Consider the following 19,557-nt stretch of genomic DNA (forward strand, 5'->3'; position numbering starts at 1 on the left):
GTTTGTTTTATTTTTATTTGTATAAACAACTGCTTACATTTTTAAAAGGCAATTTCCATCTAATGCAAAAGATTTGCTAGTACTAAAAACTAAGCAAGTTATTTTAAATTTCTTACATATTAAGTAGTAAAAGTTGAAAATTGTAAGCTAAATTAAAATGTAGCATTTACGAAAAGTGATAATAAAATATACAAATTTAAAAAAAAAAAAAAATTTTCTTTTTTAATGCTGCAGCTTTTTTTTTAATGCAGAAATTTAAATACTTTTTATGCTTAAAGTATTTAAGAGCTAATAAAATGCAGTCCAAGCAAGCGTTAGAGCTACCCTCGCGCATTGACACACACACACACACACACACACACACACACACACAGACGCATGTGAGAGTGTGGCAGTATGTAAGCATATAGAATATAGCCTGAGACTAGCTTAAGATGCTGTAAAGGCAGCAGCGGCATGAGCTATAGATACCTCTGGCAGTCTAGGCACGTAATCGAGCTGCCTGCCGCTGTCCCTGCCCCTGCCACAACAACTTGCCACAAGAGCAAAATGCAGTGAGAGAAGTTCATTTTTTTCGACGCACATTTGAGTGTGTGTGTGTGTGTGTGTGTGTGTGTGGGTGGCCGCAGACAATATATATGAGAGAGTCAGTATATGGGACGAAGTTATACAATATTTGCCGTTTTGTTGGCTTTATTGCCACTGGCGAAAAATAAGCAGAGAAATAGAAAAACGAAATACGTACAAAACTGTTGTAATAAAATGTTGTGCCCATGGGGCCTTATAGCCTGGCACGCCCCCCAACCCTCAACACGCCTTTGTTTATTTATTTCTGTTGTGTGTGTGTTCGTTGGCGCCAAAGCTCATTCCGTTTGATTTCAACTTGAATTTGCATAAGTTTCTCTGTGCCTGAAAAGCCCCATAAACTAATTAAAGCCACATGCAATTTCAGTTCATGCTCAACACAACAAAAAAAAAAACATTAAAACTGCAAAACTCCCACGTTGGCATTCAATTGAGGGTTAAACTCTCTAACATATTTTCAATTTACGCTTCACAGTCAAAGCTTGCAACTTGCCCCAGCGCTCCAAGCGCTTCACGTTCGGTTTTGCTGCTGACCGTATTTAAAACAAAAAAAAAATAAGCGAAAACCCTTCAGGCAAACCAAGTCAAAGTTGCTGACAAACCAGCGCAGCCACTAGGGCTTGTTGCCCACTTTTCCTGCCCCCCCCCCCCCCCCCACACACACACACGCTCCACACCACACGTTATTACAAATAGCTATATAAGAATTAAAATATTTAATGTTTTCTCCATATTGACTAAGCATTTTTTCTGGGTTTAAAGAATTGTTTTTATTTTGGAATATTACTGATTTTTTATAATCGTAATCATTAAAAAATCATACATCTCAGCTGCGAATTATAAATATGTATAGAGACTAGGATAAATTTCTCAAAATAACTTAATGGGTTTCATTAATTAATTTTAATTTCTTTCAACTCATATTGATTTTAATTTTATTATAAAACTCAAGATACATTTTTTATTTTATATTAAATTAAATGATATTGAAATATTGAATTTTAGTTAAATTAAATATAAAATATTTTTTAAATGTGTGTGTATGTGCGTGCGTCTTTATTTATGTTTTATTTTTTAGTTTTTTTTTTAAATATATTTATTTTTAATTTATATTCATTTTAATTTTGTTTTAAGGTTTTAAATTTTTTAAATTAATAATAAATTGAAATAAATACGAATATACCTCGCTTAACGGCTACAAATAAAACTTCTATTAGTTTTATTTTATATAAAACAATAATTTAATTTGTTTATATATATATATTTTTACTATTTTTTTTTTATTTAGTTTATTTTATTTTTATTTTATAAATTTAATATTGTATTATTTGTTCATTTTGCTTGTCTTGTGCTAGTTGTAAATTATTTTTGTAATAAATTTTGCATAAGCTTTTGTTTTAATAAATATAAATTCTCTTTATTATGCATATTGTTTATATTGCGTTATATTAAGTTAAGTTATATATTCAGCTGCTTCTTCTTTTTTGCTGCTTGTTTGAATTAAATGCAAAATGAACTTAGTTCGCTTGAGATGTGAAATGCTTTTGAGCACAAAGCCAACCACAGTGCAAGTGCTCTGCATGTTTGTCTGTCTGTCTGTCTGTCTGTGTGAGTTGAGCGTCTGACTCGTATGTGTGTGTGTGTGTGTGGCTTGGCATTGTCTGGCCGTTACCTGCTCAGGTTGCCAATGCTATTTGGACTGCGGCTTATGCTGCTTACCAAACACAAATGTACAAGTGGCATATATAGTCTATATATATATATATATATATATTTGTGTTATGGGTGGACCAATGTATATCTGGCAGACATTTTACTAATTTGGCTAGACTTGGGCACAAGATTTGGTGGCACTCAAATGTCTTACCCGCATGAAAACGCATTGCAGTCGTTTCGGTTGCCAGACGTGGTTGCTGCTGCGGCTGCTGCTGCTGCTGCCTCTTGGTTTCATTTATTGTTGAGCTAAAATAGCTGCTCAAGTAATTGGCTTGTGATTTGCTGTCAGCTCCAAGTTGCTGCTGCTGCTGCTGTTGTTGTTGATCATAGTAATGTAGTTCACCCACGTCGCTTAGGTGCGCATTCTCAGGCAAATCAGGCAGCGATTGCTGTTGCTGTTGCTTGTAGTTGGACCAGCCATGACGCTTTTGTTTGCGTGCCATGGGCTCATGATGTTGCTGCTGCTGTTGATAGCTGCCAGTAATTGTTGCTGCTGTGCTGCTAGCTAAAGTTGTTCTGCTTGTTGTTGTTGGTGTCGGTTGTGCTGTTGTTGTCGTTTCATCATTGTCAAGTTGCGTCTTAATGTCTTCCGCCAATGCTTCATCATTATCAAAATTGTCCTCAATATCACCAATTGCCATAATATTCTCAGACTCTGACAACTGTTGTTGCTGCTGCTGCTGCTGCTGCTGCTGCTGTTGCTGCTCCTTTGGTTTATTAAATTTTCGTTCATTTAATATTTCAATAGCATCTAACAGCTGCTCGGGCTCACGTTGCTGCTGCTGCTGCTGCTCTCTTTGCTTTGACTCCTGGACTGGACTATTGGCATTTGCCTGACGCTGCTGTTGCTGTTGCTGCTGCTGCTGCTGCTGTTGCTCCTTTTGGGTTTGTTGATTTTGCTGTTCGTGCATGTTGTTAAATTTTTTATACGCAAAACTTTTGCTGGGAAAGTTCGCGTGCTTCGGCACAGCCATATCAACGTTCATGTCCATGTTCAAGTTTTGCTCTTCAGTCTCCTCCGCATCGTCATCGCCATCGTAGTCTGCTTCTTTGGCCTCTTGAATCTCATCCCCAACTACGGCCTCAACAGCAGCAATGGATTTTGTAGCTGCTTCAAGTCGTTGCAGCGCCAGCTGTTTCGCTTTATTGTTTTTCAATTTGTAGTTGTAGTGGTTTTTCTTATTGTTGTTGTTGTTGTTGTTGCTGTGCTTCTTCTTGACTGTGCTGCTGCCATCCCTGCCTAGGTAAACACTGAAATTCCTCCAAATGGGCCTTTGAGATTCAAGTATCTGCAAGTAGACAAGCGCACAATGTGAGAAAACTAAAGACAATAAAAAGAAAAGAAAGCCTTTCACTGCAATGCCAAAAATGCTGCATAGTTCTTTTGGGGCGACACTGACTGCCTAACTGCCTAACTGACTGACTGACTGGCTGACTGACTGAGCGTGCGAGCGAGAGGCAGCGACTCATGTGGCGACAATAAAAAGCCCAAGCCTCAAGTTTTGCTCTCAAAGTTGCCTTCACAGCTGTCAGCTGCAACAGCGCTGATTAGATGCGAATATGTGGCTGCCATGAGACTTAGTATCTTGCCCCCACTCTCCCCTCTCTTGCCACGCCATTTCATGTAAAATTGCATTTGTCCAAACCATTAAGCCTGAAAGTGCTTGCAAACAATTGTTAAGCAAAAGTTTTCTGCTGCTGCTGCTGCTGCTGCCAAATTGTTCTCAGTCTACTTATCCTAACTCTATCTCACTCTTTCGCTCCCATTGAGCACAGGTGACATTTTTGGCTTTGCTGCTGCTTTTATGCATTTTTAATTCTTTACTTTGTTCCAACTTAAGTTGGCTCTCTCAGCTCTCAGCTCTCAGCTCAATGCCTTGGCCTTATAATTGTCAACAACTTGAATTTTCACAAATTAAACTTTGCAGCCAACAAAAACACACAAAAAAAAAAACCAACAAACTATTGATTGGCATAAGTTAGCTTTGTTGCGTTTACTTAATAAAGTTTTGGCAAGTTTGCCAAGTCAAGAGTTGAATATTATTGTTGGCAATTGTTTAAAATTTAAAAAAATTGTTTAAAATAATGCTTATAGTAATAAAATAAAAGTAATAATACTATAAATATTTAGTAACATATTTAGTAACATGTAATTACATAACAAAAGCTGCTAATGTTGTCTAATTCATTTATCGATACTATCGATAGTAAGCTATACTTTTAGCTACTAAGCAACACTATTAACATTTTTTTTTGTTACTCTTTTTAGTTTGCCAAGCTCAACAAATTCTAACTCACTCATTCGATACTATCGATAACACACTTTTTACTGTACAGCGCTTGCTAAACTAGTTTTTGGTCTTCAAGCAACACTATCGACATTTTTCTTGTTCATTATTAACATATTTTTGTAATTATATAAAACAGCTGCTAATGCTGTCTAATTCATTTATCGATACTATCGATAGTAAGCTATACTTTTAGCTACTAAGCAAAACTTTTAACATTTTCTTATTGCTCTTTTGAGTTTGCCAAGCTCGAAAAAAACTCTAACTTACTCACTCGATACTATCGATAACACACTTTTTGCTGTACACCGCTTGCTAAACTAGTTTTTGGTCTTCAAGCAACACTATCGACATTTTTTTTGTTTGCTACTTAAGCTGCTCTCGTTCTAGTTTGGTCTGCGCTTAGGTCAAGCTTAGCTGCCACCCAAAGCACAAAAGTAATTTCAGCTTGGCTGGCCGCATTGTGTGCGATTTCAATGCGTTTGTCACACACACACACACACACAGAGACAGACAGAGAAACACTTGTATGTCTCTGTGTCTATATGTGACCTCAATCGTCAACACTCTTGGGTGGGGGTCTTAGCTTAGCTCTCGCTTTGGCTCTCATACTCACAATATCAGCCGCCTCAAAATCATCAGCGTCACTGTCTGCCGTAGGCTCGACATATTGCAGTTGGGCGGCGGCTGCAGCAGCATCGTCCTCAATGTCACCATCATGCTGGTCAAAGATGTCCTCCGGTATGCTAGCCTCAGCTTGTAAATTGAAATCTGCAAAAACAAAGCAAACAAATATAATACGCAATATATATAGAGAGAAAGAGAGCTCTACGCTATCTAAAAAAAAAAATGTACTCAGGTGAATGCAGATACAAGTACATTTTGGATAAAAAGAACTATATGCTGTATATATAGCTATATAGTATTTGCTGTGGTATGAATTTCTTTGCGTATGAATTCTCTATGCGCTGTAGTTATTTTTTTTTTTTTTTGTTTTGCAAGCTTTTTGCTTAAATAAAACTAAGCTGCTTGAATTGACTTCCACTTTTGTGTGCGCCCATTGAAATACACACACACACACACACACACACATGCATGCAAGTATGTGTGTATAAGTATGTGCATGACCTGATAAAAATAGGTTTTTACTCATAGTTGAATAGACAAGAATTCAGCAAGAAGCCAACAGCAAGAGCTAGCGCCTGACTATGTGTGTGTGTGTGTGTGTGATTTCCCCAAATGGCAATTCAGTCAATGACAGGGCATAAAGGACACACATACAGCTGAAGTCTGACAACATAAAAGATTAAAATAAAATGCTATAAAAATTCGTCATATACTACCACAAACTTATATGTGTTTATATGTGTGTGTGTGAGTGTGTAGCTTGGGCTAGCATAAAGCATCTGCATTCTACATTTATATATATATATATATCTACATACATATAGTTAGCATATCACAATCTCTAGCATTTTCGACCGCAAATAAAAATTTATTAGTTTTACTGCAAATTTGACACAATTGCTTCTCTCTCTCTCTCTGTCTCTTTCTTGCATTCCATTTCAGTCTTTACTTTTGTGCATTGTGAATACTTTTGGCTGTCCAAGCTTTCCCTCTCTCTCTCTCTCTCTTTCTCAAAGTCTCTCTCTCTCTCTAGGGTGTCTTGAGCTCAAGCTGTTTGCCAAAAAACTTTTCTAAATATAAAGAGCAAGCAACACTGCTGCATGATTAATGCAAACCAATTTGCCAAACACACACACACACACACACATGCTTGTGCTAAGATTTCTTTGTTGTTTCTTAGCTTAGCAATTGCTCAACTATATTTTCATTTATTTATTTAAAATATTTGCTGCAATTTAGCTTTAGGCAAAGCGATTAGCAATTTGGTTTTTAAAATATTTTAAGCTTGGAAAATTTATTTGCACTGTTGCATTGTTTACAATTAGTAAATTGTCTAATAATTTAATAAGTATTACTTATGAGTAATTTGTAGCGTGGCAGATTTAAATAAATATTATTTACAAATAATTGACCTGTAAAATATTTATTTATAACATATTAAAAAAATGTTTTTAAGCTGCTTTCGTTTTTTATTTTTTTTATTGAAATCCTTGGAATTCATTGCAAGCTAAGCAAAAATTTTAAATAGTTTAAAGGCAAAACATTTTTAACAGCTAAACAAAAATATTTAATTTATATTACTTGATTTATATTTTATATTTTTTTTTTTTATTAATTATTGTTTTTTTAATTTAAATAATTTAAAGGCAAAACATTTTTAACAGCTTAACAAAAATATTTAATTTATATTACTTGATTTATATTTGATATTTTTTTTATTATTTATTGTTTTTAAATTTAAATTAGATTTTTTTAATTTATGCTTACAATTTTATGCTTTTTATTATATAATTTACTTAATTTTTAATGCTTTTAATCATATATGTATTATTTCTTTTATTTTTTTATACTATAAACTTTGTTTATTTATTTTTGTTTATACTATAGACTTTCTTTTTATTTTGTATACAAATATTGAAGTCTTCGAGAAACTGCTTGAGAACCACTGTGCGTGGCAAGCGAAAAAATTACTGCTTATAGTAGTTGCTTTAATTAAATTTAAAATGAGTTGCACTAAACTATTTATAAAGCAACAACCAGTTGGACCAGTTTACAATTAAAACCAATTTCAGTTGTGCAGCTGTCACGCATGTAATCAATATGCAAATGTGTGTGTGTGCTCGTGTGTGTTAGTGTGTGTGTGTGTGTGTGTGTGTGGCAAGTATTTAATATGCGTGCAACAGCTGTTGCCAGTTTGTGTGGCAGCTTGTGCTTTGGTGGCACAGCCTGGACATAGAATTATGAAAATCGTATGCAGGCGACTAATTAAATTCGTTTTTACTGTGATTAAATTAACACGAACAGGGGGCAAACGAAAAGATGAGCCGCACTGACGGCCGCAGGGTCTGAATGTGCCCCAGAGAGACAAGCGACACAAACAGAGAGAGAGAGAGAGAGGTGGGTAGAGTGGGTGCATAAAAATCTGTAAATAAAATCACGCAAATGCTTTTTATGTGTGCCCAGTGGGCTGTTGCCTGCCGCTCAAAGGCTCAAAGCGGCGTTAGTGAAGCGACTACTTGCCACGGCGACAGCTGTTGCATTGAGTCGCCTGTCAAGTGGATGCGACACAGCCCACAAGCCTACAACACACACAGACACAGGCACAGCTCCTTGCCCCATAATGAATAAATGTCGCATTAATTTGCACGCAGCGTCGCTCGAGCTCTCTCGCTGTTGCAAGCATGCTGCTTGTGTATGTGTGTGTGTGTGTGTGTGGCACGTTGCTTGTTTTTCTTCAGCTTCAGTGGCAAGCACACAGATACACACACACACACACACACAAACATCAAATCCATTGCACAGGGCCTTGGCACAAAAATTTCTGACACTATCTTGCTACCCCCAAGCCCCTCCCCACCCCCACTTGCTTGTCATACAAGAAGCGCGCAAACAATTTGACCCTTTCCCCCCTTGGCCTCGTCCAGTTGAATGTTGTGGCACTCTGGAGTTTAATTATTATGCTTGTAATGAGCATGTTGCATATTTTAGCAGCAAAAGTTGCCAACTTGCTCTCTCTCTCTCTCTCGCTCACTCTGACAACAGCTTGTCGTCTGCCTACAGTTTTTAGTCTAATTAATTGCTACAGTCTATATAGTCCAGCTGCCGCTCTCTCTCTCTGTCTCTCTCTCTCTCTCGCTCTTTCTCTGCTGGCGCTTCGTTTAAATGTGCCAAGCATAGTTAGCTCAACAGTTATATCGAGCGCATCATATTCAACGCATGAATAGTAAACTATGTATCTCCTTCTCTCGCTCTTTCGCTCTGTTAATTAACCCATTCTGGCCTGTTGACTTTTAGCTCGAACACACACACACACACACGCATAGCATAAGTGGCTCGTTCTTTTTAATAAACGCAGTTATACAAACACTGAGCGGTTAGAGTAAACTTTTTAGTAGTTTTTAGTACAGAAATACAATTTCAATTATTATTAGAGCGCAAATTTTAACTGCTCAACCTAAAGCCTTTTTAATAATATATCTTATATATTTATATATACTCATATCTTATTTATGCAATTTTTAAGCGGTTTACTTTGTTTTTATTTATATTTAGTTGCTTAATGTTTACTAACATTTATTTTTGTTAGTTATGTTTTTGTTATATATAAATAACTTAAATAGCTTCTGGTTAAAGTTGTAACTCGCTGCGCACAAAAGCAGGCAACAAAAACTTTAATTGAGTTAGCAAAGTCAAACATTTTATATATTTAAAATATATTTCATATTTTGTAGCAGTGTATGCTTATGTTAGCCACACTCTAGCATAATTATGCGCAAATTTGCACACACACAAAGATAGAGAGAGCGAAAGAGACAGATAGACACAATGTGCAGTCGACTGATCAACTGTGCAAATTGTTTCATGCAGCTCACACGCACACACACACACACACACAAACATTGGTCAATTGGGCAATTGAGCAAACAGTTAATGCATTAGTTCAGCTCTAGTTTACGCCTCAACGAAGAGCAGAAGAGCGAGCGCCACAGGCTTTGCGCGCATATTACGTATACGCTGCGTGACTCACAAAATTTGTTTATTATTGACAAAACACGCATACGACTCGTTGCATATTATTAATAAAAAGAAAATGTCACAAAACTTTGCATAACAACAAATGACAGGGCCAAGGCTCAGCCACAAAAGATAAAAAGAGAGAGAGAGCGAGAGAGAGAGAGAGCGACAAATGTCAAGCAAGTTGGTCTGAACATGAAATGCATTTTAAAAAGTATTTTCAACCAAACTGTGTGCAGCTATTAAATCATTGCAAATGCAGAGACAACCAAAAGTGCTTTGAGTGAAGCTAACCAGTATGTGTGTGTGTATTTGTGTGTGTGTGTGTGTGTGTGTGTCAGCAACAACAAGCAGCATTGTTACGTTTGCAGACATGTTAATTAGACTTTAGTGGGTTTTGTGGTCGCCATTGTTGTCTCACTGCCTGTCGACTCTGCACTAAATAAATTTAAATACAAAACACACACACACACACACACATAGTAGTAGTAGTGGTAGTGGCAACATTGCTCTGCTGCTTAGTAGCATAATGGAATACAGAATGAGCGGCAAACGCATTTCTTTTGCCATAACATAGAAATACTCGACATGAAAAACTTTGTTGCTGCTGCTGCTCCTGCTGCTGCTGCTGTCTGCTTAAAATGACACATGTTATGTTTATGCACAACTAGTTGCATGTTGCAAGTTGCACACGTTGGCACGTGCTGCTTTAAAGTCTTTAAATTGACAATTTGCAGCAACTGCGTTTATAATGTTATCAAAATTTAATTCAAATTCTACGCACGTCTAAAAATTTCCACATTTTGGAGCTCAAAAACTTTTTTGTTTAAGCCATTGCATATGCATAATTTTTTTTTATAAATTTTATTTTATTTTTGGGCAACTTGGCAAACATATTTGTTGAGCTATTCAAGCGTGGGCCCAAAGCAAATAAATTTACTTACGCTTCTCAAAGCACTTTTTGCACTTTTGCACTCGCTGTGTAATTTTTTTTTTTTTTTGCTTTTACCAAACAAAAAATAAAAACCGTAACCGCATATAAAAAACTTTACCTGGCATCGCAGCTAGCAAAAATCAAATTGGCACAATTTAGTCAACAAAATAAGCAAACATGCGAAAGGAACAGAGCATAAAGTTAAAAAGAAAAGCTGCGCTACTATGCGTATGCGTTATATTTGTACTTTCGCCACAAAACCAAAGTTGTGTAAGGCAAAAGTTTGACTTATCAAAGTCGGCAATTAATTTATAAGCATTTATTTTTTTTGTGTGCGGGTTAAATTTAAAAAGCAATTGCCATAGATCGATAAGTTTTTGTTAAAATTGGATTTAGCAAATATTTAAATGCTTCTAGCAATTTAACAAATCCAGTTTAAATTAAAATTCTTGCGTAAACTAGCAGCAGATTTATGCTTGGCTCAACAGTTATAACAATTTATATTTAATCGGCTTACTGTGTACATATGCAAAGTATTACAAACTATTAATATTTATTTGTATTTTTAGTAAGCAATAAATTGCAGTTATATGTAAAGCTTCAAATACAATAAATGGGCGCAGCTGATATTACAACACCCACTAAATTTGGCTATAAATTTAAAACAAATAATATATATTATTATATATTAATAGCTGCTGTTCGATTGAGACGCAATTAACAGCCAGACAGACTTATCGACTAAGAGCTCAGCAGCCTGATCCAGAATTCTGCTGTCTGTTCATTGGACTAACTTTTAAGACACTCTGCACATTCTTTATGTAAACATAATAAAAATTTACAAAATATTAAAGTAATATAATATAAGTTTGTAGCCAAAAGTTGTTGGCATTAAAAATTCTATAAAATGCGCTTAATAAACCGAGAAAGCAATTTTCCTTTGACTTGCGTAACTCTAGCTATATATATATATATGCGTGTGTGTGTGTGTCAAAGACATTTACTGTCTCACCTGTAGGCAGCTGGCATAATAAAAATATATGAAGTTGTGTTCGCCAAGTGAAAATTCAAACTTGTTGGGGGCGCTTGGATTCCTTCCATGCATACATATGTAAGCAAGTTAATCATAGCACGCATTATGAGACAGAAGTTGAACAAAAAAAAAAAAAGGCAAGGGAAATGGAAAAGAAAAACAACTGGCAAGTGTGTCAAAAGTGAGTGTCTACATTAGGGCGTGTTAGCATGCAGATAACAACAAATGTAGAAATTCTTAAAGCAGCTGCGTGCTAAAGCAAAAATTTAAATTTTATAAATTTAATGCACATTTTGTGTAACAAACAATTTCAATAAATATAAATAAATTTAATACACATTTTGTGCTATAAAAAATGAGACAAAATTATTCAATAAATTTAAACTAATTTTATAAATTTAATGCACAGAATATTTCAATAAATACGCATGTATCTATTTATGTATTTCAATAAATATAAATAATTGTTATAAACTTTATGCACATTTTGTGCTTCTAAATGTGACAAACAAGTTCAATAAATATAAATAAATTTTAGAAATTTAATGCAGATTTTGTGCTATAAAAATGAGACAATTCAATGAACTTAAACTAATTTTATAAATTTAATGCACATTTTTGCTTCTAAATGTGACAAAATATTTCAATAAATTTAATAATTTTAATGCACATTTTGTGCTATAAAAATGCGACAAACAATTTCAATAAATATAAATAAATTTTATAGGTTTAAGGCACAAAATATTTCAATAAATACGCATGTATGTATTATTGTTATTTAAGAAAAAGTTGTAAGTGTTATAATATAATTATTTATTTACGTATGCATAGTTTATTGTTATTTAACAAAGATTTATGTTACAAAATATTTGTAAATTTAATTTTTAGTTTAGCTTGTAGCCTGTTTAAGGATATTTAAAATTATAAATTATAACATTTATGTTAAATAGATGTCACAGATATGTCTAAAGATCAAATTGCGTCGCTTGGCTTAAGATGCATGAGCGTAGCATCAATGCCAAGGCACATGGATACGCCGCCAAGGACAATGAGTATTGCTGAATTGAGTGCGTGAAGTCGCCTCGTCTCGTATGAGAAATTGATTACCCAGCTGCAGCTGCTGTTCAATCTTGGCCTCGCCAGTTCAAAGTAGATTGACTAAGCAACAAGCATAAATATTGCTTAAGCCGCTGCTATAAAACATAGCGACGGTCTCTGGTCTCATAAGTCAGTCAAATTATAGATTTGTGGCAGGGTTTCGTAATGTCGACTGTGAGCGTAACTTTGGCTTTTATTTTTTCTTTATTTATTTTATGAGCCGTTGGCTAAAACATAAAACTTTGTTACTAGCGTATAAAAATAGCATCTAATATGCATTGTTTAGCTTTGGCTTTGCCCATGACTTTTATGTTCACGATAAAACATATATGTATATATATGTGTGTGTGTATGTGTGTGTACTTAAGCCATGCATAAGTCCAACCTGTTGTTTCACTTGTATTTCTATTTTGCTTTTGCCTTTGCTTTGTTTTCTATTTTTGGGCGCGTTTAATGCTATTGCAAGTAATTTACTACATTGTGTATTTATATATGTGTGCGTGTGTGTGTGTCTGCAGCTAAGCCGATTTCATTTCACTTCATTGAAGCTTCACTTGTGCTTTCACTTGCTTTGCTTTCCCATTTCCCATTGAGTAAACGCAGCCAACGGCCATAAACAAATTTCGAACGGCAAAATTTAAGCACATTAATACGCATTAACTTTGTTGAACTGGCATTAAATGCAATTTTCAGCATCACTAAACATTTACGCTCAACAGGTGACGAAGTACTCTCTCTCTCTCTCTCTCTCTTTCACTCGCTTTGCTCTTTTTAGTTACACTCTCTGTAAAAATTAAAATCAATTCAGTTGGTCTAAACTTTTAAGCAGCTTGGGGTTTTTTTTTTAATTGTTATTAATTAAATTAAAACAATATTTATATATAACTTTTTGCTACATAATGAATTACTTAAGAGCTTAAGCTCAACGTTTATTAATTAGCATATCTATATTTATATTTTAAATATTTCTTATTTATATTTATGTAAAATATTTTATATATTTTTAAACTTTTTCAGCTTTTTTTTTCAAATTTAATTTGCAGCAGCTTATATTAATTTTTTAATTACAATTATATGTATTTTTATTAATTTGCAATTTATGACAGAGTGTTTAAAATTTGCATTTGTTTATAAACAAACATTGTCGTCTCTTGTTTTGCTTATCAATTTTGATGTGATATGTCCATTAAACCGATTAGGGTTTTATAGCGCTTCACTTGCTGCTGCCGCCTGTGGCAAAAGCAACCTGTTGGCTGTTGGCCCGTTGTCATAGGGGCTTCAAGTGCTCAGTTGAGTGTTAAGCGTTTGCGAAACACACACAGACACACACACACCAATGCAGACTTATTACCAAACAGGTACAGCTGCAGCTCATAGAGATGAGCAAAAAATGTTAAAAAAATCTCAGAGCTTTGTGCTTGAAAATACAAAAAATGAGTCAATTAAATTAAACGCTTGATAAACTTAAGTTAATAATTAAATTATATTGCACAGAGCTTGGCTCAGGCCTTGCTTTTTTGAAAATTTGTTTGGCTTAGTGTTGCGTCCATCGCTACTAGACTGGCTAACATGCTGTGTTAACTGATGGCCACAGACAGAGACAGAGACAGCGATAGAGATAGAGATAGAGAGGAGCAGGTACTTGCTAAAGATACGAGCTCCAAGTTCCACACAAAATGGCCACTGGCTGTCCACACACACACAAGCCCAAAACACACACACACACACACACACACACAGACACATCGCTTACAGTTTAGTTAGCCCAGCAGTTTAGCAAGCTTACATGAAGCTTGTGGCCAGTCTTTATGTCTGTGTGTGTGAGTGTGTCTGACTGCGAATTAATTGAACTTGCACTTACACACACACACACACATATATATGCGTGTGCAACTGACTAAGCGGCCAATAAATTCCGTTAGACAGCAACGAAAACAGGTAGAGCCAAACGTTAGAAATCACCCGAAAAAGTTAACCGCATAACACGCTACCCAACGATTCTAATTGGCATTGACGATAGTGACAGTTATTTTGGCTCATTGTTGTTGTTGTTGTTTTTGTTTGAAGTGTGTTCTGGAAATGCGCAAAGTTTGCATAAAATATTTGCCAGAGAATTGGAATTATTTATTATTATTTCACAAAAATATTTTTTAGTGTATTGCATTTACTATTTTTATTATTACAAGATTAATATGCAATTTATATTTAATTAATTATATTATTTTGTGACTACAAATATTTAATTTATTTGCTAATATTTAAGAATTATTTTTTATTATATTATTATAAATAATATAAATCTATGATTAATTTGGCATCATACGAAATGGCTTTGATTTGAAATATAAAGCGAGCAGTGTTGCCATATTAGCTTATTATAAGCTAGATCTAGCTTTTTTGCAAGTAAAATAGTTTATAGTACTTGGAGATAGCTTATAGAATTTGGAAACAACTGAATCGATACAGCCATGTTCATGTTTGCTCGTCCGTCCGTCCGAATGTTTGAGCAAATATATAATAAATAAAAAATAATAAATAATTTAATTTAATTTAATTTTATTTAATGAATTTTGATTTCTTTTTTTTTTTTTAGTTCTTTTGACGAAAATTTTGACTCAAGCTTATTTTTTTCCTCAATCTAGCAACAGTGGTTGAGAGCACTAAACAAATTTACAATAAAAATTGTGTTCGCTGAATTTGCATAGAAATTGTAACGCGGAATGCGTGACGTTTTAGCGTTTTAGGCAAACCTGGCTAAAAGCTTGATGCCTTTGGTTGCCATGATTGTTTGTGTTGGTCTAACGTTCTGTGCACCTTAATTGTGCCGCAAATACGTGGCGGGCCAACAACAACAACAAAGACAAGCAGCATTGGCATTTGTAATGGGCAGAGAGGGAGGGAGAGAGCCCAAGGGCTATGGGCAGAAGCTAAAGCAGAAGAAGCGAAACGAAGCGTAACGAATCGTCGCGTCGCGTCGCGTTGCGTCGCTGACGTAAATCTATCCTTTGAGAGAGGCGTAGAGTGGCAGTGGGAGTGGGAGTGGCAGTGGGTGGAGCTGGAGTTGGAGTTGGGCTTGCGGTTTTGGTCACGCAGCGAATGTTGCTAGCAAACGATGCCGTTGCGGCCTGTTTGTTGGGAGGCAGAGAATCAGGATGTTAACGGCAAATTCACGCAACAGCAATTTGTACTGTACGTATGTATGTGTGTGTGTGTGTGTCGCAAACTTGGAAAACGTTTTGTAAGCGCTCATGTCTCGTCTCTGTCTGCCTACAACAGAGTCCAACTCTTTCAAACGCTCTGCCTCTCTCTCTCTCTCTCTCTCTCTCTCTCACTCACTCTCTCTTTCACTCACGCTGTGTGAGTTTGTCATTTAACTGATTTCGGCAGCAAACTCTCTGGCGCAGTTTGTCAGTTCCCAGCAGCAGCAGTTGTCAGTTGTCAGCCAAGGCTGAGTCAACCGAGTCAACAACAACAACTAGAGCCAAATGGACATGCTGCACATATGTTGTGCCACTAACATGCCACACACACACACACACACACAGCATGTGGAACATTTATGATTGCATTACTGCGAGTCTTGTCACCAAAAACCCAAAAAACACAACAAACAAAACAAATAAAAATACAAAAGAAGTAAAAGCCAAAGCTCTAACAGCAGCTGTGTGTGTGTGTGTGTGTGTGTGTGCGTCTCTCACTCTGCCTCAATTTGCATAATTTGGCAATAAGCCTAAAGCGCTCTTTGGCCAAAAACTTGCGACAACAGTCAAAACTTTAACACACTTGCCACACAACTTGTTACAACAAAACATTTCCTGTTTATGTATGTGTGTGCGTGTGTGTGTGTGTGTGTGTGTGTTTGCTCTTGCAAATGGCCTAATAATCTATTTAGATTAAGTGATCCAAAGCCCAGAGCTAGCAAATGACAATTGCACACATTTCATATGGAAATGGTTTCCATTTCAGTTTCCCATCCACATTTGTTGTTTGGCAATATTTAAGACGCTCATACATTTGACTGACATTTTTGGCTGCCTAATTCAAAAATAGATTTATAAAAGATTGGGCGAAAAAATTAAACTTGGCATTAAATTAAATATTATTAGCTTTAAGTTTATGCAAGCAAAATACAAATTATAAAAAAAGCATATGTTTAAAAGTAATAATTAAAAAGTAAGTTAGAGCAACTAAAAACAAACAATTTAATTTAATTTGCTTTAAGCTCAAAATTGTTAATGTTTCTAATTTATATTAAATAGTTAATTAATTATATAATATAATAAAAAATAATTAAAAAATTGATAACAAAATAATAGTCAAAATAAAGTAAACAAATTTCTTATGAGCAAAAAATAATATATAAAATATAAAAGAAGAAATTGCTTAAAAATAATAATTAAAAAGTAAATTAGAAACAGAAACATTTAATTAAGTATTTAAAGCTGATTACTAAAAGCAAATAAATTAAATTAATTTCTTATCAGCTGAAAACTGTTAATGTTTTTATTTTATATTACATAGTTATTTGAAAAAACTATTAAAAACTTAAAAAAAAAATAACATTAAATTAAATTAAAATCTAACAAAATTTGTTCACGATTTTGGCAACAGCCGAGTAAGTTTGGATTTAATGAATAGTTCGTTGTATAATGATTGCATTTTAATTACAATTTGTTTACTATTTAAGTTATAATAATTGTAAATATATTGTGCTGATCTAGTCAATTGAAAATGCATTTGTTTTATGTATTTGTTGTGCTTGAACACAAAATGTATTTGCTTTTAAATGCAGACAAGTAGTATTTGCAACATTGTTGCGCAGTTGATCGTGTGTGTGGCAGACACATGTTACGTGTTGCCTTGCCCCACGCTGCTGAGCTGTGGCGCATATTTTTGTTGCTTAAGACATGTTATGCATAGATTTGCATTTGAATTGCACAACTCCTGGCAGACAAGCGCTGCATGCCACACGCTGTAAGAGTGCGTCAACAAAATTGTGGGCAAAAGAGATTGTTGCACGTGTTTTTTCGTAGCTGCACATGGTTGTTGCCGCTGCTGACTTTGCATGCGGCATGCGGCTTGTCCCACTGGCAGCTGTGTCATCGTTCTCGCTGCCATTTCACTTGTGGCAACAACTAGAACTAGCACAACTATAACTTTAACTACGAGAGCTGCACATGCTCATGCAGCTTTAAGTGCTTGGGATGTTAATTAATATTGGCGCAAGCAAATTGATAGACAAACCCAGACAGTTGGCAGACACAGTCGAGGCAAGGTAAACATGTGTGGCAGGCAGCCAGCCTGGATGTTGCCACAAAACATAAATAAATCACTTGACTGTCAACGCTTTTGGTATTTTACAAGCTGTTGTCAACAGGCGTTACAGGCTCTATCGATTTAATTAAATATTAAGCTTTTCCGCTCGCTCTCTTTCATACACACACACACACACACACACACACACACACAGCAAACAAATACATACATACCCTATGCTCGAAAAGTAGAGCGTGCATATTTTTTTGTTCCATATGGAATACGTTTATTATCAAAATTAATTGTCAGCTTAAATCTAAGCAATTTTTCAATTCAATGCTTTCAATGCTTCAATTTCAATTTAACAAATATAAAATATATAATATAATATATGTAATATAAAAAAAGAAGAGTGCTGTTGTTTTTAGTACTAATATTAACAATCAAGTTTATTACCAAAATTAAGTGCAATTCAATTTCAGTTCCAATGCTTCAATTTCATATTAATAAATATAAAATATTAAATAATATATTCTAGCATTTTTCTTTTTAACTGCTAATATTTGCCTTCAAGTTTATTTTCAAAATTAATTGTCAGCTTAAATCCAAGCAATATTTTTAATCCCAATGCTTCAATTTCAAGTTAATAAAAATAAAATATATTTAATTATATATTTCAACACTATATTTTTAACTACTAATATTAACATTAAAGTTTATTATCCAAATTAATTTTAATAGTTCGTTTTCAGTTTTAAGTACAAGCAATTTTTCAATTCCAATGTTTCCATTTCAAATTAATGAAAATAATAATCTAAAAATATAAAGCATTTACATATAAAAAATGTAAACAAATATCAATAAAAGTTTTAAATGAGCACAAATTATTGTTTTTAGTAATAAACATAAAAAATAATGAAAATATTTATTTTTTAAGTGATTCTAGCATTTATATTAATTATGCATTTGACTTAAATTAATTTAGAATATGTGCATTGATTAAAAACTTTGTGTTGTGCTTTTGAAACGAAATGCCCTTTACTAATTAATAGGCATAGGGTGCACACACACACAAAAGCAGACACACACACACACACATACACACATGTATGGCATGCAAGCGCTTGTTGTGTGACACATGGTGCGTATGAGTTATGTTTTGCCGCGTTGAAAGCAAATCAACGCTAAGCCTTTTCAATTCATCCGCTTGATCCTGATGCGTTTTGTTTGTGTGTGTGTGTGTGCGCTGCCGCAGAGGAAATTGCAACTGAAATTGAATCGCTCTCGGCTGGCTTACGCACGATTGCCGCGACTTGCTCTACGCTATTGATTATTAATTTCCATTTGAATTGCGTTTGCCTACAGCAATGTGACATCCCAAATACAATGGTTCAACTTTGCCGCTAGCATACATATACATATATATATACACATACATATATATGTATTATTCAAGGCCATATTGTTGTTGAAGCCTAGTAACAGTCAAGCAGTTGAAAAGGGCAGACAATCTGAAAAGCTGATGAAAATCTTTTTGGCTAAACTTTCATTTTGAGTCTACACTGCAATTAAAGTATGTTTACTTTATTATTATTTGCTTAAGCGTATTTACAAGTCGTGCTCTTTACTTTTAACTTTAACTTTATCTTTTCTTTTTTTTATTTTTTGCCACATAATTTAGTGGCTGATTTGCTTTTGCCTGTGGCGACGACGACCGCAGCTGTGCCTAATATTGATTATGAGTAATAAGGCAATATATACTTATATATACTTTTCCTCTCTTTCCTTATTTTATTTTTTTGTTGTGTTTTTTTTTTAGGTTTTATTGAGGCGTCTGCTTTGCTGACATGCATATGCTGGAGCGTATTTAAATGGATTCATGTGCTGTTAAGTGAGCCAGAAACTGTTGGTTGCGGTGAGTGCAAATTTGTGCTTAAGTAGCTCTAAGTATTATGCATAGCAGACAGAAAATTGTTGCGGATATGGGCGTTGAGTTGCTTTAAGAT

At 34.7% G+C, this 19,557-nt stretch overlaps 1 protein-coding gene across 1 annotated transcript in view; it reads right to left on the bottom strand.

Moving 5' to 3' along the window:
- Positions 1 to 19,557, bottom strand: part of LOC108606676 (myb-like protein AA) — a 44,771-nt gene that overhangs the window by 3,190 nt on the left and 22,024 nt on the right. The window contains exons 2-3 of the mRNA XM_017997023.1: positions 5,206 to 5,360; positions 2,453 to 3,590 (exon numbers count right to left, since the gene is read on the bottom strand). Coding sequence (XP_017852512.1) covers positions 2,453 to 3,590; positions 5,206 to 5,360 — 1,293 coding nt within the window. The remainder of the gene's footprint in view (positions 1 to 2,452; positions 3,591 to 5,205; positions 5,361 to 19,557) is intronic.

This window comes from Drosophila busckii, chromosome X (genome assembly GCF_011750605.1).
Source record: "Drosophila busckii strain San Diego stock center, stock number 13000-0081.31 chromosome X, ASM1175060v1, whole genome shotgun sequence".
In the NCBI taxonomy this organism is placed as follows: domain Eukaryota; kingdom Metazoa; phylum Arthropoda; class Insecta; order Diptera; family Drosophilidae; genus Drosophila; species Drosophila busckii.